This window comes from Macrosteles quadrilineatus, unplaced genomic scaffold, assembly GCF_028750875.1.
Source record: "Macrosteles quadrilineatus isolate MER2022 unplaced genomic scaffold, UCM_ALF_1.0 Scaffold_7__1_contigs__length_78375512, whole genome shotgun sequence".
Lineage (NCBI taxonomy): Eukaryota > Metazoa > Arthropoda > Insecta > Hemiptera > Cicadellidae > Macrosteles > Macrosteles quadrilineatus.
Window position 1 is genome coordinate 51243582 of NW_026542600.1, and position 24059 is coordinate 51267640.

Genomic DNA, 24059 nt, shown 5'->3' on the forward strand with positions numbered 1-24059 from the left:
AATTTATATTGTTTGAGCTTTCAATAGAATTCGTAAGGGTTATTATTTCACAGAAATAAACCAAGGTATACGAATGGATACTAAAACTGTTACAGTAATTGAGCAGAATTCCAGAAATAACTTAAACATGGACAAGGGCACTCAAGTTGTTTAAGCCCCACTTCAGAAGATATTCAAAATACGTCGTCGCTAAAAACATCACTCCTCTATTTCTGGGTAATAACCTGACCTGCAATTTTCATTTGCGAAATAATTTAATCAAAAAGAGAACATTTAAATAAATACCTAATAGATTTTTCCAAGCAAACTGAGTATCATGAAATGTATTATAAGTATAAATTATGGTTAAGAAACCATTATTATTATACAAAAGAAGAAAATAGCTGATTTATTTGAATAAAGTAGTGTTATAAAAACTAACTAAATAAAGTGCATCATGTTAAGCATAACGTTGGACATTTTACATTAATTTATGTATCTGACCTTACTCATTCAGGTGCACTAAGCGACATGTGTTCACACAAAGCCTGCATGATATGGAGTTAACAGTTTTTCAAAAATTAATTGAATCGTTAATGGAAGATAATCTGCAAGAGAGAGAGAGAGAGAGAGAGAGAGAGAGAGAGAGAGAGAGAGAGACAGCAAAGGGAGGGGGGTTGATTAGAATCGATGGTAGGATTATCACAAGGATCAAGCTGTGGTAGAGGATGATTTGATTGACTAATTGCAGAGTCTGGTAGCACAATGGCGGAGCTACACTGCTCGTTATAAACAACACACCAGGCATGTACACAACATGTTGCATACACAATGTACACTGTGTACCAACTGTGTGTACAGTTTTAAACGCAACGCTAGACATGAACACATGTTGCATACATATTGTACCAACTGTGTGTAAAGTTTTAAACGTAACGCTAGACATGAACACATGTTGCATACATATTGTACCAACTGTGTGTACAGTTTTAAACGCAACGCTAGACATGAACACATGTTGCATACATATTGTACCAACTGTGTGTAAAGTTTTAAACGCAACGCTAGACATGAACACATGTTGCATACATATTGTACCAACTGTGTGTAAAGTTTTAAACGTAACGCTGGACATTTTGTATATACAACGTATATGGTGGCCTGACTACTGTGTTAACCATTTATAAATGGCTAGGCGTAAACACAAGATGTTGCATACACAGTGTACCAAATGTGTGAAAAGTTGTAGACGTAACGCTAGACAAGAAAACAACATGTTGTGTAAACAACGTATAGGGTGGCCTGACTACGGTATTAAAAAGTTATAAACGGCTAGACGTGAACACAACATGTTGCATTCACAATGTACACTGTGTACCAAATGTGTGAAAAGTTGTAGACGTAACGCTAGTCAAGAAAACAACATGTTGTGTAAACAACGTATAGGGTGGCCTGACTACGGTATTAAAAAGTTATAAACGGCTAGACGTGAACACAACATGTTGCATACACAATGTACACTGTGTAACAACTGTGTGAAAGGTTATAAACACAATGCCAATCATTAATCATATAAACAACTTTACCGTGGTCTGACAACTGTGTTAAAAACTTATAAACGCAACATCAGTCATGAACACAGAATACTGTACACAAAATAATCCATCTATCTGTTCAATGATGTCTTCATTTCCGTTACATTTATCTCTAAAATTTGACAATACTGATTGAATTTAAACAAGGTTTTTGATAGATATACATTTGTTAAATTAGGTCAAAACTTTAATTTCTTATGTCATGTAACAATAACAGTTCTTCAGACTACATGTGAAGCATCAAAATTTACTTTGGCTGATTGTGATAAAATATTTACAAAGGATCGTGCTCACCACCTAGTGGAAGGGATAAGACCAGGGATAATACCAGAGTACAGTACAGATTTGGGATTTACTATTTTAATTGCATAGTATATTGTTTTTCATGTTTATAGCAAAACGTTATAGATATTGCATTATTTTATAATTACTGTACAAACAACAATATTTTGTTTAAAGATTCATATATCCAAAATATCATAACAGTTATATAAAACAAAAACACTAAACACTAAATACAAGAGTGTTGTACGTTTTATGTTGCCAGAGAGATAAGTTGTAATTTTACAGAAAATATAAATGTTAAGTTAGGCAAAGTAACGCTGAATATGGTTTGGCAGAGAAACATTTTTACTTCGTAATCAACAAGGTTTGCAATTATTTCAGAGATGCAAAACTAACTACTGGCCCGTTTCATGTGTGCTGATTACTTATTTGTTCTTTACTCTTTTTTAAGAATTTTAATCAACAGCAACCGATCTGACGGTTTCTGTATGTTTGTTTTAATATATTCCACACTTTTCTGTAAAAATAATTTTTATAACACGTTGGAATCATCATTTGTACACCGTATGCTTAAGTTAAAGTACTGTAAAACATGATATTGTACATATGACATCATATTGTAAATGGCATCTCTAATTCCTATTTTCTATTTATTGTGGTAATTTGGTATAGTTTTTTGGGGCTTGAAAGTACTATCAAACAATTCAACATACAGTGTTTTCTTTACTGTTTCGCACCAAAAAAGCTGAAACATAACATTTAAGACAGAAATGTTCAATAATTATGTATTCCTGGGAAGTAAGTCATCTTCAGAAAATGTCTCAATTACTAAGCTTCTTCAGATGATACACTAGTAAAAATACACTCTACTTTATTTCAGCAGTATTCAAAATATATATGAAGGAAGTGGTAATAAGTGGTACAAAACTGAACAATTTCGGAGTATACCATTATTAAATATCAAATAGTTTTGTTATACTCCTGTTAATATAAATTTGAGCCTATACAGATATCCACAAATAGCAAATAGAACAAATAACGATGTCATGTGTGTGACAATGCACATTTTAAGCTAAAAATAATGTTTAAAAAACAGTACGAACCGTTGCTAAAAAATTCTTGTTATTTTGTGATTTTTTTAGAGAAAAATCTTGGAACTGGAAGAGTTAGTGATGCTTTATTTGTACAGTATTGAATCAGCTATCTGGAAAGATAATCTGGTTAGGGTATAACAACCATGGCTTTACATACTGCACTGTGAAGTGGGCTTCTGAGAGAAACGATAATTTAAATATTGGTTATGGTTACAGTTGACTGAGCCTATTCAGCTCACCTCTTTATGTTCGCTACTCTTACAATTTTACCTCTATCTGGAAAACATTTTGCATTACCAATGGAGAGAGTATGTGCTTACTGATTTTATTGAAATTTATCACTTTGAAGTTGTGTATGAACATTTTGATGATGAAAAGTTATAAGCAAACGCTAAATTGCTGTAGGGCATCAGAAACAAACTAAATTTTTGATAAACATTAAAGGACTTCCAAGAGTTTTTATTATTATTATGTTTTATTAGTTATGAAATTTTTTGTATGCGTCTTTGAGTAGGTAACATTTCAAAAATATTAACAAATTTCAACAAACATCTTTGCAGTTTTTCCGAAACATTTCCATGGATTTAACATTTTGTGAGATACACAAATTCGAAATTACAACTAAATTTGAAATTTAACGGACCACCAATAAACAGCAGTTAATTTACTATCAAGCATCCTATTATTAAGTAATTTTGCATATAATGTCACCAATTTTATCAACCAATCGACAAACTTTGGTAAAAACTAATATCCACTCAATGTACCCAACTAAATATAAAATACTAAATACCGGAACAAATGCAATCTTTAAATAAATGAAATTATACGTAAACTAGGTTGTTATAGAAAATCTACTATTGAACAGGATTTAGTAACATCAGTAGCCTATTTGATTTGGTTGTTGAGGCAAGTAATGCAGTTTGAAAGGTCATAAAGTGAAAACTCCCTAGGGCCAATGACTCAGGGATGAAATCACTTCATTCCAAAGTTGACCTCCGATTACTATAACTCCACAACAAGCAGCACATTGTGTTCATAGCTTGAGAATGTTGATTTCTTAACTGTAAATAAATAAGACTTACTTGAATTCTACAGGAGGAAAATACTGCTAATTTTTACATTTTTAGTAACATTAAAAATTAGTTATTGAATTTTTTAGTATTACTATACTTAATTAAAAAGTATAAATGATATACATATTATGTCTGAACATAGATTGCAACTTGATATAACAGTTAAATATATTAAGGAGATCACAGAGAATCTTTTAATTTCACGATAGACATTTACTTTAATTTTAAAAGTAATATATGAAGACCATAAATCAAAATTGAAACTAAAAATATTTTTATTTTTATTCAGAATGATTAATCTTACTATGACGAATATTACTCAAGAGTTTTGAAATTATTTTATTGAACCTATTCTAGAATATTTACGTTAAACATTTTTATTTTGAACAAACACCACCTTTCCATAATAACTGTAAATGGATTTTTATTGCTTTCTTGAATTTTTATCCCACAAATGTTCGTAATGAAAATAAATCTCCTGGACTTAGGTTTTACCATGAAAACAAATTCAATAAAATGTTAGGAATCGAAAATGATTTGTTAAATAAAAAGAACAGCCACAAGTACAACATTAGGCCTACTTTGTTTATATTTGTAAACCGATTTACATTTCATTGTCACATTGGAAATTGTGAGGAATATAAGACTTGTTAACTGAATTACTTGTCAGACTACTGTCTTTGTTAATTGAAACATTTCAGACAGAATGTGATTCTGATAACTTATTCTCCAGGGTCAAGATTCCATGTTGGAACCCCAAATGTTATTTCCAAATTCATATACGAATTTTATTTAAACATAAATTTTGCGAAAGATACATTTCTTTTTATGTAAACCAATTTTCATGAAACAATGGCAAAAATCAGCGGAGATGCTGGAATTTAGAGTTTCAAAAATGACGAAAGTTTCGTAACGAGCATATCATATGGAACAGAATGTGTTAGAATCATTCAATATCAAGCGGCAGAGTTATTACATTTTGAAACAAGTTATATAATATATCCTGAAACATAACAAATAAACGCGTTATGGAGAGCTTAGGTCACAGCAGCAATACCCATCATATCAAAAGTCATAATGACACCTTCTTAGAATCGGTCAAACAGTGTGAGCAGAATATTTTGTATTACCTGCTTAAAGGTCTACAGATTTTCTATACATTTCTATTCTGTGCTCTCTAGTTATAACCATGTTCTTTGACATCTTCATGGTAAAAATTTACTCAACCGAAAACCATTTCCATTTGCCGGATAATGTATGTCACTCAAATATTTTCATTGTAATGGCATTTCATTGTAATTTGAAGGATGCAAAAATATGTGTGTATTGTATTTTGAAATTGTATTACATAATTTTACCGTCCATGTGTGATCAGTGGGCAACTTAGTCAATTTACGTAATTTTCGCAGAATACTTATGCAACATAGAGAATATACGATAGTAATGAATGTAATAATCGTTAATAGCAAATTTAAGTTTTTTTGAGTGTACAAATTAAAGTTGGAAACATCTAATTATCACAGCTAAAACTCAAACTTTATTTAGTTTGACTTCAATTTAACCAATGTATCAGGGCTATAGAACATAAGCCAGACAACTCCAATCACTGATATGACAAGTTTGTTTCTTTCACAAGCTGTCATCCCTGGTAATCTCATCAAACATAGACAGACTTGTGAGAATCCCAGATATCAGAACAAACATTCACTTTATCATCAGTTTGGAAAGTGTATCTACTATGGTGCCGAGTATTTTTAACTTATTGGTTTTTCTAACAGCGAACGTTTGTCTGGAACCAAGTAATTGGTTATTGGCTTGTTACCAGAAGTGTCAATGATTTTCCTTGTTGCCAAAAAGTACACCTACCTTATTTTTTGTATCAGTTCTACTCTGTTCAGAGAAAAGATCCTTGCCTCAGGTTTATCCCAAATATAAGTTTCAAGGTTTATGTTTTTGGACTCATAGCAAATGCATTTGGCATTCTATACTGTATGAGACAACAACAACCAACTACGCTTTCATTAGACAATAAAGAAAACTTGCAATAGCTTTCCGAAATTAAACAAGTGAAAAATAAAGAAATACGTGAAAACCACAACTTTGTATCCCAATTTCAATCTACATCAAACATTAGACAGAGAGAAGTAAGAGATAGAAAGTGATGAAGTTTGGAAAAGATTTAAAGATTCAAGACAGAGGAGGAACAACATAAAAATTTTTACCTTTAGGTAAATTAAATTCTGAGTTGTCTTGCAAAGCGGGGTTATTCTTCTCACCTGCAAGAAAGAGCAAAATATACAACTCCAAATGACAGGAATACAACAAAAGTCACCAGACAGAACATGACTCACAATCTGAATAGTGAACACAGTCGATAGCACAGAAGACTGTCGAGGGAAAACTAGTCTTTTATAATAGTAAACCTTTGACGATATCATGCAGATGGAACTTGAATCTATTCTTTAAAAAATTTTCAATACGTAATTTTCAATATTTTTATTATTTGTTATTTTACGGAGCAGAATGGACGTATGGTAGTTTTATTGCGTAACCGAATGTAGAAAAAAACTGATTACTCGGTTGTTTGTCATCTGATTTTAACAAACCAGGTCTCATTTGATTTGGATTTAAATTTTATATCTTTTTGATCTGAAAACAATGTTCCTAATATGTACGGTTTTCATGAAATTTGGCATTCAAGACTTTAAATGGCCACCATATTAAAAAGGGCTTGAGATGTTGGAACAAAACTTTGTAAGCTCTTTTTACCTACTAAAATACACATGTATACCAATTTCTATCTTGAAAAATGCCCAAGATATAAAAATATTCTTAAATCACAAACAGACCGACAAACAGAAATTTAGGCATTTTAGACCCATACTTATATGGCATTTTATGTTTGTCTTAGCCCAAGGAACAAGTCCACAAAATATGTCCAGACAATATAGAAATATCCTGTTTACATTTTTTATATATTATGTATTGAAAAAGTACCACAATGGCGGTACAAATACAATGTTTAAAAGTACAGCATATTAGCACACGGTAAGTACTCTACAACTAGTTCTCTTTGGCAGTGCGCAAAATGTTGAAACTTTCGAAAATTTCTGAGATCAATCCTTTCCTTTTACAAATCTATCGAAGTAAGTGGTCACTGTTTTAGAATTTAACACATAGTAAATTCACAGTTAAAAATAGCAAGGTGGGTACTGAGAAATGGCGAGAGCCGGAGATGGGGAAAAAGAGATAAGGGATAAAGAATGGCGTCAACGGAAAGAACAATAAAAACCGATAGCAGAGGGCAAAGGACAATAGGAACGTCAGCGGTGGATGCACATACGCGCGCGCACGCGAATCTACTCACACAACAACACAGAAACACACCAACACACCTCTGGTTTTCTCTCTCTCTTACCAAATGTCACAACTCTGTTCAATATTCGTGTGTCCCATATTTTACTCTTGAAACATAAAATTTTCATGTTTTCGATAAGCCATCCGCTATACAATATTGATAAATATAATGCTAGTCCGCCGTTGCATGATTTGATAACCAGAAACATTTAAGTACTGTACATAAACACGATGTCACGATGCACGTTGGTTCTACTTTTGAAGAGAAGGAGAATTGCATTGCATTAAGTTGACATTGAATTCTGTGATGTTATTAAAGCAGTAGATGGATTGCGAAAAACGCCTGGCCTCAACTAGGCTACTGAATAAAAGTTTTCGTGTTCGTAGTGTTGACGTGTTTACAATTACAGTAATTACAGTTAGACTGGTGCAGCGAATTTTGAAACTAATTTTCATAATAATTCATTTGTCTAAAACTGAACTCGAAATAGCTTATTACGATGTAATATGATGCAAGAGTAAATGTGAGTATCAAAGAATGTTTGTTTTGACATTATTGGTTTGCTTCTGGAACGTAGTAACGTTTTTTTCTAAATCCAAAATTGCGTGGAAATCGAATTCATAACAATATCTCTTCTGGGGCATTTATAATTACGTGCTGTACTTGCAAGTAAGTTAACAATAGTTATAAGTTTGATGAATGTCGGAATTATAATTTGATCATAATATTTAAGAATCTATAGTCAACTTGGGCCAAACTGTACGCTGTTTTGTAAGGTTTTAGAAACGCAAAATTATGTGTATAATAAACATCATGAAACACAACTCTACCATCTTTGGCAGATTCTTATCTTGTTTCGTCCTTTTCCGAATTACATCTCAATTCACTGAGCCCCATTATTACTTAAAGTCAAATTCGTATGTTTAGGAACACAAAAAACGAGACCAGTTAGCAAGTCAAAACTGTTCAGGAAGCTACATGTTGATTTCATTGACAGCCAAAGTGTTCTGGGCGTTGTACAAAAACACATGCTTGGCTTCAATAAATGCAAGGCGGTTATTTAGATAGCGGGCTTCCAGTGGGTCTCGACGTGCATCGAACCTTCGGACGTGTAAATGGAATTTAATTGGTTGATACATAAATAAAATTGGGTACCCCTTATATGCAATTAAAAAAAAAAAAAACAGAAAATAACACTGAATTCTACTACTACTTTAAAATTTGTTCTTGAGAAATCATGAACAATCACTATATTTTTAAATTATCCACGCTAGGTTTAAAGGTTTTCAAAATATCCCTTAATTTATTAACGATAAACATTCCGTGTAGACTAACATAGGCAATTATAATCAGGAATTTATTAATAAAATCTTTCAATATCGCATGCACAAGAAATTCGCCAGATAAATGCGGGTATGGGGAAAAGTCGATGGGCGAACAGATCCGACCATCGCTTATCCACTTTAATACAAAACGCCGACATAAAAACCTGCATTTCCTTACCCTTCAACATTGCTCGGCAAAAATAAAAGTCGCGTCCTCATAAAATGTAATTTGTACCAGGCACACATGTTCCAGACCTTTGCTGCTAAAGTGAGAATCTGAAGACTGAAAAATAACTTTTGGGGAATTCACCAAACAAGTTTTCGAACTTTTAATCTATTTGAGTGTTTTGAAAAGTTATCTTCGTAATCACTTTGCCATTGATTGATGTAAAAATTTGAACTCAGATTTCACACTAAAAAAGGAAAGTACAACCCCCTGTTTAACAAACGTTAACCTTAAAATAATGTTAACATCCATAACTATCAACATAGTCAAATGAAGTCGCTCGTACAAATAAGCCTACACAATCGTGTTATTGTTTATATTTTAGTTTCTGAGTGGTAAGAGGTAAGACAGTACATAAAATAAACTAGAAATCACTACATAGGATATTATAAACCACGATGAAATATTCTTTATTTATTGCGTTTTATATTTACACACCAAGCTATTTCAAGTAATGGCTAAATTACCACAGCGATATAACAAATAAGTATACACGATATATTTAAAATGATCCATTCACAAAAGGAACTTCATTAGCCCCATGATGAGGGGTCGACAATGGGATACATTATGGGGATCCTGACATGGTAGGCAACGTTCGAAGTAAACTCATTACAGCCATCGCTTTGTACATTGTAAAGTGAGATTAATTTTTCACCATTTTATTGCTTAGTTTCCCATTCCCTCTGGACAATTACAGTGATGTGTTCCATTAAGTTTTACTGCCCTGTGCCGCACTAGGGCTATGAGAACCAGAGGTGTATCTGTGGATGGATTGTATTCCGATTGTTGGAATTCCAAATAAACCCGCCGACTCCGATTGATTTATTTTTACAGAAATTATTCCGGACGTCTAAATATACAACCGGTTGCAATACAACGAGTAAAAACACTATTCTGTATCTGAAATAGCTTCTAGCTTAATGGCGAAGTTCTCGTCGAAATCGTTCATTACAAGCAAAACCTTTCGTGAAAATTATTTATGAGTTCTGTACACTGACCATAAATCGATTATCGCTGCGGTTAGTCTATAATCTTTGACGTACTTCAGGGAGGGGAATACTTCTACAGAAATACCTTCTTGATATTATGGTTGCGGTTTTAGCTTTGTTCAAACCATAAATAATATACTGTAGTTCTACGGTTAAAATATAAACATGGAAATACCATTTAAAATTTATTATTCCAAAATTTGGAGGACAAAAAGTTGTTCAAATAAAAATATGTAAATAAAAAAAAAATTAAATTGATTTAGAAATGTAAATGTAATATTGCAAGATAATCGAGGCAGTTTTATCTTTTATCACTTTATACACTGGCGATCACTTCACAAAACTTATATTTGTTGAACAGATTAAATAAAAATGTATGTAATAATAGAAATTTAAGCTCGAATAACACGAATTCGAATACGAACCAAGCGGACATAACTGATAACATTGATGTTCATTCGTTAGTTTATAAAAGCAATAACTGGAAAACGTAATCAAAGATCACTTTGGCATTCGATGAAATGAAATATTCTTGTCGACTCAGTAGAAGAGCGTGTTTTAATGTATACAGTATTTCTAACGAAGTTACCGTCATTAAAATCGGCATATAAAGCTTTTCTGACTAAATATTTTATATTTTAACAAACAAATTAAACGTATTGCAATTTAAGGTAAAGCGTTTTGTTAAACACGTTTGTAAACAACAAATACTCTAGGGATATAATTACAAAGAAAGGATTTTAACCATATAGATATATGTATGGAGATGTGTTTCTGGTCACAAAGCATAATAAATGATTTTTAGCTGGCGATACAAGTCTATGAGTAAATATAGGGAATTAGATAGTGAAAAAGTTTTTGTTGTAATGGCTAGTGTATCTTTAAAAACATAAATAGATTAGTTATATTGGTTTCACAAAATACTAATACAAAGCCGTATCCTGTTGCAGACAATTTATTATTCAGGCACATTTGAAAACTATATGTGTAAATGCTGTTTTTTTTTTTTTATTTCAACCCCAATTTAGGAAAAATCTGTTAAAACGACAATCAAAACCAACTACCTGTAAACAAATATAAGGGCAAAGATTTTAATATAGGTGGGTGATTTGTTTTCATTAATTAAAATTATTTGTTTCAAAACTAACAATCATAAATTTAACATGTTACCATAAACAATCACCTGAAGGTATAAACGTCTTAATTCATATAAGAATGGATTAGTAAAAGGGTCACTATTTTATATTAAATGCAGTAATATTTCCTCAATATTGCACACACCAAATTATTATAGCTAAACAAATTAAATCAAACTATGTCAACTACTAATTATTAGTTGTAATTAATAAAATAAGAAGGAAACAAAAACAACAATAAAAATAACAACATTTAAAATATATTTCAAGAAAATGTTTTTGAGGTAAGCAAAATACTTTAGTTCAAAGTTGTACCGTCTCTCAAAAATATTTAAACAATTTGGAACAAGATGGTGAAGTTATTTTTTTCTCACATTTCAATGAACTTGAAACTTGAGTAACTTGTCGATTGGAAAGTCCAAACACGAGACGAAACGCAAGAATACAAAACAAATGCTTACTTGGTAGAGCAGGGAAACGGACAGAGGAGCGCAAGTCGTAAAACTGTCAACCCCTCGGCCGAAGAATTCGTCGGGGTAGGACCAAGGAGCGCAGAGGTGCTTGCGCTCCTTGGTCCTACCCGTGCAAGGAACTAATCCCTTACTTACGAGGGTTGAACAAGACAATGCCTGCGAGTAAATCCCATTAGTCCCGCCTCACTGATTACACCATTGATTCAGGTATATTTTTCTAGTGCAACTTATTACCAAACTAATGTATCAACAAATTACCAGGCCGTACACTTTAACTTTCGAATTTAAATTGCAATATAAAAGCTGATCCTTCAGTTGAATGTTAAACCACATTTAGATTTCTTTTATTTTATAAAAATGGATTTTAAATAGGCTACTTTTTAATAATTGCGACTTGATTAAGGTAGGTGACTTTAGTCTTCATGGTGTAGATCTAAAATCAATGAATGGAAATTATTGTAAATTAGTAAGTTTATTCACTTTTAATAACTGCTTTAAACAAACATGATCTTTGAAAATAAAGGGGTATAGCACCGTTAGTTTTACCTTAGAAAAGGTGTTGAACCCTATGAAAATGTGCAAATTTGCAATGGGACCCCTCGCTATGAAATATACTAATTTTTATGCAGGAATGGTTTGTAAAATCCTTAGCTAATTTAAATCCATGAATACAATTAAATGCTTTCAACGTGTACCCACCATTGATAAAAAAAACCTGAATTTTACATCTTAGTTTATAGGTAAATTCAACAGACAGAAACCATCTCTTCTTTATGATATGTAAAATGCGCATATCCATTGAAGTACTTTATTTTTCCATTGATTGATAAAAAGAAAAGGTAATACAAAACATACGTACCAATACAGTATATAGTTGATATACTTTGCAGTTTCTCAGACTCGAGAGCAAGGATCGGAGTCAGAATTTTACTATGTATATTGTATTTGTGTCAAAATGATGACTTTTTATCTGGACAATTTTGTACTATTTCGAATCCCATATATTTTTTCCAAAAATAAAATACGGGCCATTCTCAATTCATTTCACATTTCTTAGGAGGAAAGCTTTACTTTTTAATGCCAACAGTGATAACATAATATTACAAAAACAAGATTTTACAAAGGAACAATTTTTTAAAGTTACTTAGCCAACACTATGGTAGCATGAATCAAATTCCATATAATTTTAAATTTATTGCAATTCCAAATCATCTTGCTAATTTAAACTCAATTTGTATTACTTTCTTTTAATTTTCGAATTATCATCTATATTTGGCGTTTATGTTGTCACCATGTAAAACGTTTGTTAAATGATGTATAATATAACATTGTCATCACAATGTCTAAATAGCAACATGTCACAACGTCGAACATCATAATTCATTGTTACTAATGTTTGTACAGGCCTAAAAAATGTTTAAACTGTAGGCCTACGGTTTGATGTTTTTCAAAAATAACTTTGTTCTCGCTGGATAAATAAGTTTGATTATTTTGCCCTGAAATAATCAGTTAGCCTTATTTAGATGAAACAGTTATTGTTAATTTAAAGAAAAATCACAGTATATTACATTGTGGATGCTGACTTATGGTGCACTCTGATTAGGATTTATTTGCCCCAACGAAGTATTTTTACCCACGAATCTGTGACATTAGTTAGAAAATGTACCAACTGCACCGTTAACATTAACCGAGAGTAGAACTTTCTTTAGGAATCTGCACCGGTAACGAATTTGTAAAATTGGTCACCTTATTATATGTACAGCAAGAAATAAAAAAACCCCACGTCACTGATTGTAAGTTACTCATTACTTATTATCTCTTATTTGATTCTAGACTCAAAAGTTTATTTTTTTAATAGATACTTTGTAACTGGTAACACTACTTGAATAAAGACAAGTTTTAATTTTTGTAGTTTACTCTTTTTTTAGAATTCCTTTTAGAGTATGTGCCGGTTATTGTTATTTGAATTTAGCATTAAAATAGAGTAATTATGTTTATATTTATTGGTAATCCGGAGGCTATAAAATCTACTTAAACGATGCTTAAACCATTACTTTGGAAATAGCCAAGTAAATTCTGACTAAACAAATTTGTGCTTGTCTAAACAGTTGGGAATAATTATAGGATCTTGAGGAGTAAATGTTTTCATTAGATACACTTTTTTGTCGGCAATACAACAGTAAAAAAAGTAAACGAAACAAAATAATCGATTTATTTTCAGATATTTATAACTATATACTTTCAGAAAAACCTAAGTAATTCTTATACAAAAAGTATTTTTAAATTTAAACAAAGCCTATGTAAACACTACTTTTTGAAGTAAATTTAGCCCAGGCACATTGTCATTTGGCAAATATCACTTTCAGCAGTAGGCTCACCCACCTAATCCGGAAATGCACAACATAATATAATGTTGTTCTTAAGAATTAGTTTCAAGAATGGTATTCGTTGCTCCTAAATAGTACGAACGTCCGGTAATATTAAGTCATTCAATATCCTAACCTCTATCACGAGAGAAAATGTCAGGTGTTTCCACAGGACGGAGACGAAGGTTGAATCACGGGTCGATGATCAAAACAAATCACGTAGAATCATGCATGCTATAAGCAATTAATAGTCGTCATGCCTTCAAAGCTATTTCAAAATTGTATAAACTATACCTACAAAACAAAATAAGGTAAACATTTGATAGTTCTGAAACGCAGAGAGAAAGTTTAGCTGTCTCGAATAATCTAATATGATTTTAATTATAATAGAATAATGAAAATTGAGTTCCGTACTATTTAGTGATAAGTATTTAATTTTTATTAAACTGCACTTAGAAAAATATGCAGTTTGTCTGCATTGAAAATGGGCTGATTAACGTAGGACAAAAACCAACTGTTTTTAAGATAACTACTTCGAATGCATAATACAGTATCTTGCATTGTCTCTGTTAACGTATTTATAGTTTCAAAATTACTCCTTACATTTTCATTTTAAAGTAGTGTATTCAATGAGGCACGACTAATGGGATTTATTTGCAGGGTTGACCCAGCCATTGTCTCTTTTAATCCGTATAATTAGGGGATTAGTTCCTTGCATGGGTAGGACCGAGGCGCGCAAGGTACCTCTGCGCTCCTTGGTCCTACCCTTACGGATTTTATTTATGACCTCCCATTAGATCAGGTATTGTGCGCTCCTCGGTCCGCGAATCGGTAGAGCAACCCCGTCCATTGTTGTCTGGATTTTATTTTTCGTTGTTTCTTCTCCGGTTAAAATGTCAAGTTTCAAATCAAACCATTTGTTCTAATTGAACATTCTACGATAGTTGACACTGACTGACCTACAAAGATGTTATTTTTTAATTTTATTTCTACTTATGAATTGTTTTAAGTTAATGAAAAGTTAAAGCTTCAAAGATTTTAGTAAAGAATTGAGGGACAACATTGATCGTTAGAGATTTTTTACCGAGGCAATATGATAAATTATGAAGATTTGTCATATCCGTGCAATAAGATGATTGAGTTAATAAATCCTTTTTACCCAATGCAACTAAATATCTGTTTAACAATTTTAAAGACCATGATATACATATTAAAGACTTCAATTTTGACAAGGTTCACTAAATTAAAATATCATTTACTAATCAAAATGTTTTAAATGAATTATTACAATAAACCATATTCATTTACAATTGGGTGGAATTTGTAATACACGTATTTCGCCTATTCCTGGACATATACATTTTATCAGCAAGTCTTACATTGGTAAAACTACTGTTTGTGTAAACGGTGTTTGTCAAAATTTAACTATAAAGTGTTTGGGACTTAATTCTCAAGTGTCAGTATAAACAAATGTAATAAATAGAACACTGTCTGCAGGATAATATCGAAAAATCGAACAATTTAGGAATATTTTATACGAGGTTAAACTGATTTTTATTTCAAGACAGTTAGACTCGACAAATATTTGCAGCTTTAGATTCAAACTTACACAATGACTGGACATATATATTATAGTATTATTTATTCGATCCCAGTATGATTTTCAAACCCAAAATCGGTGTTTAAGTTTGAAATATGCAATATGTTTAATATCAAAATATTGTAATATGGCCTTTTAATCCAACAAATAAAAATCGGACTTTCCCTTATTGTGTTGATTCTTCATCCGACGCATTTGAAACATTACACATAATAATCTGACCGAGTATAATCCACTTCAGCGTTTTAAAAGAGGAAACTATTTAGAATGAGGAATGTTTTTCAGCCACCCTCCGAGTTTTGATAAATCTCCCAGAGTTCAGTGAGATATGGCAAATTTAACTAAATTCGAATCACGTGCTCCAAAGACAACTAAAGACGTCAAAAATGACATCGGGGGTGGACTAAGGGACTTATTTGTTGTCCTAGGGAAACTAATTTCACGGTTTTCAAAAATCGTACACGTCCACCCCCGGTCGCTTTGTAGGTTTGGGAATGGGCACTATGGGCAGTAACTCGACACTTTTTGCGACCGGGCCTTGTTTGAATGAAAAGATTGTTCCAGTTATGCCCGTCCGACAAACAAAGGATAGAACACACAACAGACCTAGGCCCTACACGCATTTTACACGGCAAAATTGAAAAACAAAAACTTCCGCGATTCGATCACATTTGACATGTTTCACATGCGGCGTATGTTTGCAGATCACGCTGACATCCAGTTTGGACATACAGGGTGTTTCTAAATTGGACTTCCTTGGGATAAGACAAACAAAAAATGCCATATAAGTAGGTGTCTAAAATGCCTAGTCAGTCTGTTTGTGATTTTTAAGAATTAATTTATATCTTGGGCATTTTTCAAGATAGAAATTTCAAAATTGGTATGAATGTGTATTTTAGTATGTAAAAAGAGCTTACAAAGTTCCAACTGTAATTATTCAGAAAATTGTTCTTGAATAAAATAAAATCTAAATTTTTAATTCCAAATCAAATGAGACCTTGTTTGTTTGTTATCCGATTTGAACAAACAAGGTCTCATTTGATTTACACTTAAAATTTCCATCTTTTTGATTCAAGAACAATTTTCTTAATATTGAAGGTTATCATGAAATTTGGTATTAAAGATTTTAAATGGCCGTCATATTGAAACGGCTTGAGATATTGGGACGAAACTTTGTAAGCTCTTTTTACCTACTAAAATACACATTTATACCAATTTTGAAAAATGCTCAAGATATAAAATAATTCTTACAAATCACAAACAGACCGACAAACAGAAATCTATGTATTTTAGACCCATACTTATATGGCAATTTATGTTTGTCTTAGCTCAAGGAACAAGTCCACAAAATATGTCAAGACAATTTGGAAACACTCTGTATAGTAAGTTTTATATATGTTACGAGATTGTGAATTACAGCCCGCTATTGTGCAATGGATCAAACAAAGAAATAATATAGTTTAAGTCAAACTTGATAACCTAGAGGGATAACCTAAACCAACACAGATAGCCTTGCAAACCAAACGTATCATGTTCAGCAATAACATCGTTTCGATTTAAAATGTTACTATGGAAAACGGTTTTCCTAAAAAGTATAGGAAAACTAAGTCTCATTTTTTAAATATGTTTATTTATATGGTCATTGGCGTAGCCTGTATTTGTGTGTATACTTATTTCATTACGATTTTTGTATTACACATGACTTTTGCTATGGAATACCTGTATTGCCAAAAAAACTCAAATTTTTTTATTATTAAAAAACAAATTTCCTAAATCTACAACCAAGTAATTAATGTATGCCTTTATAGGTTTACTAATAAAAAAATGTCATCGTCATCGATCACGAAGATGAAGTACTATTCTACCACGATTCTACTTTTTACCATAAATATTTCAACTTTACTCATATTCCATCAAACTATCGTAACTTATATGATACGGAAAAACAAATAGTTTTACGAGTACAAATTCCATATCGATATCTAACTATATTAACATGGTGAACTTGTATGCAGGTTACAGAGCACGTTATGCAGTTAGATGTAAATGCACTGAGAAACGACCAAGAAAACTGATTACCACGACATCTTCAACAAACTAAGTTTGCAATGTCAAAGCTGTACGAGGTTGACGTTGCATCTTCACTGAGAAAATGTAAATACTCTTCTCTAAGTGAATCGTAATATTTCCTCTCCTTTAACGGACATTTCCTTGTCTACATATTTATCTAGCGCAGGAAACCTTACCGCTTATAAATTAAATTAAATCTGGATAGGTAAGCTGCAATTACTTCAAGATTTCCCTCAAAACAAACCGTGATGACAAAATTATTACAATACTTTATAGTTTGTTATAGCAGAAGCTAGTTTCATTATATTCTATGGGAAAAGGGCATGATTTCCGTCGAAAAATGAGCAAGAATCCGTGTGAGTAATACTTGCGATGTAGAAAACAAAGACTTCTACAAAAACATAGAGTTCTTAATCAGCCCATGACGGCGAAACAACAATAGGGGAGCTGGGCTCGCCCTTTTCATTGTCAGGAAAGACGAAAAACTCAAGGAAGGGGGAAACTTCCACCCTAACCCAAAACTAAACATTGTCTCTTATTGCTGGTGCACAATATCCAACAACGGTTGAATTCGAGGTTACTACAACAATATGTAGTACTGTTAACCTTTAGGAACTGCGTTTACAAACTGTTATTGTACCTGTGTGTGTTACTGGTCATTTAAATTAGGATTTTAAACGATTTTCGTCAGTAATCAAAGTACTGTAGTACTGAATAAATTAAAAAAAAAAAAATATTTTTTGGAAAAATGCAACTAACATGACTTGTTATAAAAATGCTAATAGGAAAGTACGAAACTGCAACGTAAATTATTAATTTAATGACCATCTATTAACATAACAACCAGCAAAAAATTGTTAGACCAATCTTAATACACATGACGTTTAACAATTTGTCAACAATTTACTATTACAAACTAATAATAATCGCGTACCGTAAAACTTAAAAGAAAACAGTAGTTGTGTTTCAAATTTGCAATGCACCAATGAGACAACCGCGTTAGTTAACGAAGTGAACTGCCGTGGTTTAATAAATTGTTATTTTTTGCTGGTTTTTTATATTTTAGAGTGAAAATACAACACGCACCAACAAATTTACGGCAACCAACTTAGTCGAGCGAACTACGTCAATCAATCGAAACAAGTTTGACGTCGAGCCAATTAAACCGTGGTACAATGTGGATATCCTAGTTATAGTTTATTGTTGACGATACATATTTATTGGAAAAACTCGAAACAATCCCTGTCTCGCACTCGTTATAAAATGTTGGCTATATCAGTGGCAATTATTCAATACGCAAATACCCGGTTGCAACAATAGGCCTATAATTGGGCGATGCGCAAAAAAGAATATTACCTGAAGTGGAATCAATTATTCCATATTCGTTCGTAGAAAACCATTATCATTATTTGAAAACCATATAGAGTGTAAAATGATTACTTGTAACCGGCAAAGGTGTAAATTCAGAGGGAGTATGAGCTAAGTTTAATTGTGAACAGCGTGGGCACTGGTTGTTTATTTCGCGATTATTTTTGGCTAGTTTTTACACAAGGTTATGTTTAAGCAAGGGGTTCAACATGTTGGTTGATGAGTGTATGCTATGCTAATTTGATTTGCGAAATCCAGTCTGCAATTAAGTCGCTTTGTCTATTTAATTCGAATAGAAATAACTTACACATTTAGATGTCTAAATATACCTCTACTAAAGCATAATACATAGAGAGATACATCGTAAAATTACGCTAATTAACAAATCTATAATTACACATTTTTCATCTGAACACAACCATTGACTTTATACCATAATATAAAATATACCATTTATGTTATATAGTCAATGCCTCAACTAATTTTCTAATACTAAAGTGACAACATTTTCCAAACTTGTAACTGGGAGATGTTAAATAGTTGAATATCTGCATAAGTAAAATTTAGTTTCTGTAGTGACAGCAAATGTCAGTTATTTGATTAGACCATTCCCATTTTGATTTTGTTACTCTTTTAATAGAACAAGTGGACTACTAGCGAATGTATGTTGGTGCTACACCATCACATATAATAATATGATAAAATGAATATAGTTATGTGCTATTTTAAAGTAATCAACTAATGAACCATCGATAGGTCGTTAAAAATTGTATGTGGTAAGCAATTAATTGCCCTACTTGTTATAATTGCCAATCAAACAGTTCTATTTCGGAATGGCCCCAATACTGAGAATCTAGTGGGGATGAGGAAAATCTGTACGATTTTCTTCAGTTATTTTTTAGCTGAGTTCTATGTATTTCTAACAATGTATTTCTTTTCGTAGACTATATTTGTATCAGAATTGATTTAGGATAATAAGGAAGATTTAATTACCACCAGTCAATAAAATTTGTCATGATAAAATGTCGTATGACCTTTATCCTTTGATAATTTTGATCACGCTGCACTTTGCTAAACTAAATGTTTGACCACTATTTACTGTACGGAGGTTTTTTTATCACATAAGCTAAAACCCAATAATGGACCACAGAAAACATTCTAAAATTACTCCGATATCATTGATCCAGTACACTTATATTTCCAAATGGGTTTTTGCAATGAATCACAAAAAACTAAAGGGTGTTCAGAAAATGATTCCTATCAAAATCCACTTGAGCCTGATATCCATTCCGTAAAGAATCATTGTTAACGAATCCGACGAAACAAAACTTTTACCGGTTCAATAATCAATTGACCACAATCGATAGATCGATGCAATGTTGCGATTCTGACGAACAAACGCTCAATTGGCATGTTCGATGTTGCCTTTCATACAATAATTCGATTACCAGATCGATCGAAAGTTTCAGTAGCCAAGGGAGCCTGGAGATGCTACTACGTGCTTCTCTCTCTCCCTCTCCGCTTGTCACTTAGGTCACATCAAATCGGTTATTGTATCTCAAGCTGGAAGAACGCACAAGTCATGTTCAAACCGTGCTCTTCTTTTCCGCAGTTTCACCATCTGATAGCAGCCAAGAGTTATCGGTGCTATATTTATCCTACAATATTTTATTCTACAACCTTTGACGATATTCTTAATTTCCAAACGAACCCCTAACCCCTTCAAAATATTTTGTATATGATGAACAAGGTTTGATTTAAAAATAACTAAAAAACTATGTAATACAGCCAAGGTGTTTGAACGTTTGCTAACGTTACTTCATTACATTTCTGATGTATCCAAATATATATTCCACCATCAATAGATGAAAACCTACTCGACTAAAAATGGTCTTGCTAAAATAAGAAACATCCACCAAGTTTTAATTGGACAATATAAATTGATATTACCATTTATTTTTAACAATGCTATTTTGCTATATCGGGTTACGGGACTGTTATTTGCAAAAGCAAGCATACTCTGGAAACTTGACCAGGTCGAGGACTCGCTTTAAAAATATTTATTCATAAACCGAACATTCTGTAGTGACGGTTGAATTGTTTATCAGTTAAATATAACTCTCGGATCCGTCAGATGAGTTTTATCAAACGATGACTATTATGTTCAGTTGACAACTGTCGATGAAAGATTTCATAACTGCACGATTGGAGTTTATATAAAAAGTGTTATCTTTTTAGGGTAAATATAAAAATACATTTTTGTAGTTTGAGTTTGTCAGTATGTAAAGACAATTTGGGACAATCGTCTAGCTCTAGTTTATTGTTAATATTGTTTAAAATGTTTAAAGCTCATTTGTTCGAAAACTTTTATTCATGTTTGATTAGAACTTTTGTTCGAATAACATTCGAGTATGCCTTATTTACTTTTAGGAGGAGATTTTTGAATCCCTTCGGGTTTAGATGACTTTTATGTTGATAAAACAAGCATACAAACATATGTAACAGCGTGAACTAGAGTGTCACTGCTTCGTTGGCAAGAACTAACTGTACGTAAAGACTATTATGCATTTAAAACTCGTGACTATTACCACAGAAAAAATAGTTAGACACTGTTTCACTCTTTATTCTATGATATTACAAGACATTGTAGCCATTCCTCTTACCTCGTGCCAAAAAGGTACTTGTAAAATTTATTATGTAAGGGTAGTAAAGGTAGGCTATCGCCGGTTGGAATGTGCAGTAGACTTCCTGAAAATTACTGGTGTAAACAAGAGTCAATGGAATAACAATATTTCCAGAAAGATTACAAATGTAAATACCAGCAATTATACTACACGAAAGGAAGACATAACAAACAACAAAAAGATGGTTCATAACAGAAATTCTAAGATTATTTAGTAGAACTTTATGCATGTATTGATTCGTTCTTTCTTGCGTTTTGATATATCTGGATTTCAAAAAAATATTACATGATGATAAAGAAGTTACATAGCATTTTACAGTGTGATTTCAACATAGATTTAGTAACCAAATCTTCAAAAAATTGTAAGAGTTTATTTCGGGGAACAAATATAACTCTGTCTAGACCTACCGTCTAAAAGTATAATAAGTGGACAAAACTTTTAAAAGGTGAATGAATTAATGAACTATAAATTTATTCCGACAAAATAATAAACAAAAATTTACATAACTATTTAATGGAGAAAACAAAAAATAAGTGAAATTAAAAGAATAATAAATTAAATAAACCTTTTACATAACATCTATAATTAACACAAATTTTACGTACAGTAGTTTTATGGAATAAGCCGACATGGGCGGCGAGTCTATGCGTCGACTGTAGTTGCGTCCAAACAAATCATTATTTGACAAAATATAAAGAAAAAAAAGAAATAAAAAGAAGTAAAACGTGAACTAAAACAACTATGATCCAATTAGGTGGCATAATCATGTTAATCTTTGAATAAACTACAGTAGGCCTATAGGCTTCTGCCAATAACCTATTGGTTATCATAGAAAACCATTTAAAAGGAGAAAGATAGGCAGTCTCTTACTTAACCTTGTGTATGTCCCTATACGGGTTTCAGGAAGCCAATGAGGCGATACAGAATAAAAATGATACGTTTACAAATTAATATCACTGGTGGCATCAGGGGGCGAATCCATGACATTGGTTCCACGAGTCCTCGCGCTACCAACTGAACCTTATCAAACTTTGTTTAGATGGTGAAAATATGTTACCTAAGTAAATTACACGTTAAGAATGATAGACCGGAAAGGGTGAACATTAATGGTGCCAGCTGGGTCAGGTACTCACGTATTCCTGAATTACGCCAACTACTCCAGATAAGGGTCCACCCGATAAGTTCATTAACGGGTCCGCAATTGATGCGCTCTTTGATTGTATAATTGAGTAGGTTAGGTTAAGTTAGGTTAGTAAAATAGGTTGGCACGTAGGATAGGTCAACACGTAAACAGGGTTATTCCTTCTGCCAACAACTCGCCCCTACCTATATAGCTTGGCGCAACTAAGGAGCATCTTTGGAACCCTTAGAGGGCTTGGCGCAATTAAGGAACTCTTTGGCGCAATTAATGCACGACAATAGGAAACCCGTATTTCCGTCAATGATTTGACCACTTATTCGGAATTTACCTAAATGCAGGGTATCGTGAGAGATGCCCATCTCTGAACATCGCTATTCAAAAAATAGAATACAACTCCGGTGTAACGGGTAATATATTAAGCGTAAAAGCGGCTTAACCTCAACCACCGCCCGCCACGGATAAGCCCGGGTCCCATCAAGTGTCCATACATTCAGAACCAGTTCCGAGGCCACGAGTTAAGCTCGAGACAGTTTTCCATTCAATTTTGCTCGAACGCGAACGCCACTTTTCAAAATGTCCGGAAAGGGATTCGAACAAGAAGTTTTTATGATTAATGTATGGGAAAAATATTGTACACAATAATGATAAGTAAAAGGTCATTTAACCTTGAAGTCCGTAGGTTTTATCACCTTGTCTGGCCTTCTTTTTATACGTTTGAATGATTGATCAAGACTACGTATGAATTAAAATAAAATTATAATCGGAAAAACAATTACACAGCAATTATTTTAAATACCGTTTACCTACTGAATTAAAGTCCTTAGTCATTAAAGTCATTAGTGGTCCTTACACTGAAACTTCGCAGTTACTGAAAAACAGTTGGTAATTAAACATGCTATATATATCTAGTCCATGTGTATGTTAAGTATAGACAATTTTCATACAAATGCCTCAATCTAAAATAGTATTAAATCATTTTAATCGATGAATTGATCAAAAATAAGTTGCTTTCTCAACGAACAAATAATATCGATTGCTATATTTAAAAATGCAAATAGAAAAGGAGACAGCTTACAAACAAGTCTTTTCAATGATTCTGAAGGAACAAAGAAAGTTCAAAGGAAGTTGAATATAATCAGTTACTTTAAAATTAGTTTCATTAAATTTAGTTAGATTGCAAATATACGAGATGAGTATGATCATCATAAAGTCAATGTTATTACATTACATTAAATCGTACGTGGATTAGTAAAAAAGGTACGTTGAGGTAAAACTATATTAATTTTTAAAA

General features: G+C 32.4%; 1 protein-coding gene across 4 annotated transcripts in view; it reads right to left on the bottom strand.

The window, feature by feature from the left end:
• LOC128997906 (latrophilin Cirl-like) overlaps positions 1–24059 on the bottom strand; it is a 181555-nt gene that overhangs the window by 35941 nt on the left and 121555 nt on the right. For 3 of the 4 annotated variants that reach the window (XM_054423716.1, XM_054423715.1, XM_054423718.1), the window contains exon 3: positions 6252–6305. The exons of the other annotated variant lie outside the window; for it this stretch is intronic. In XM_054423716.1, coding sequence (XP_054279691.1) covers positions 6252–6305 — 54 coding nt within the window. The remainder of the gene's footprint in view (positions 1–6251; positions 6306–24059) is intronic. 4 annotated transcript variants of the gene reach the window in all.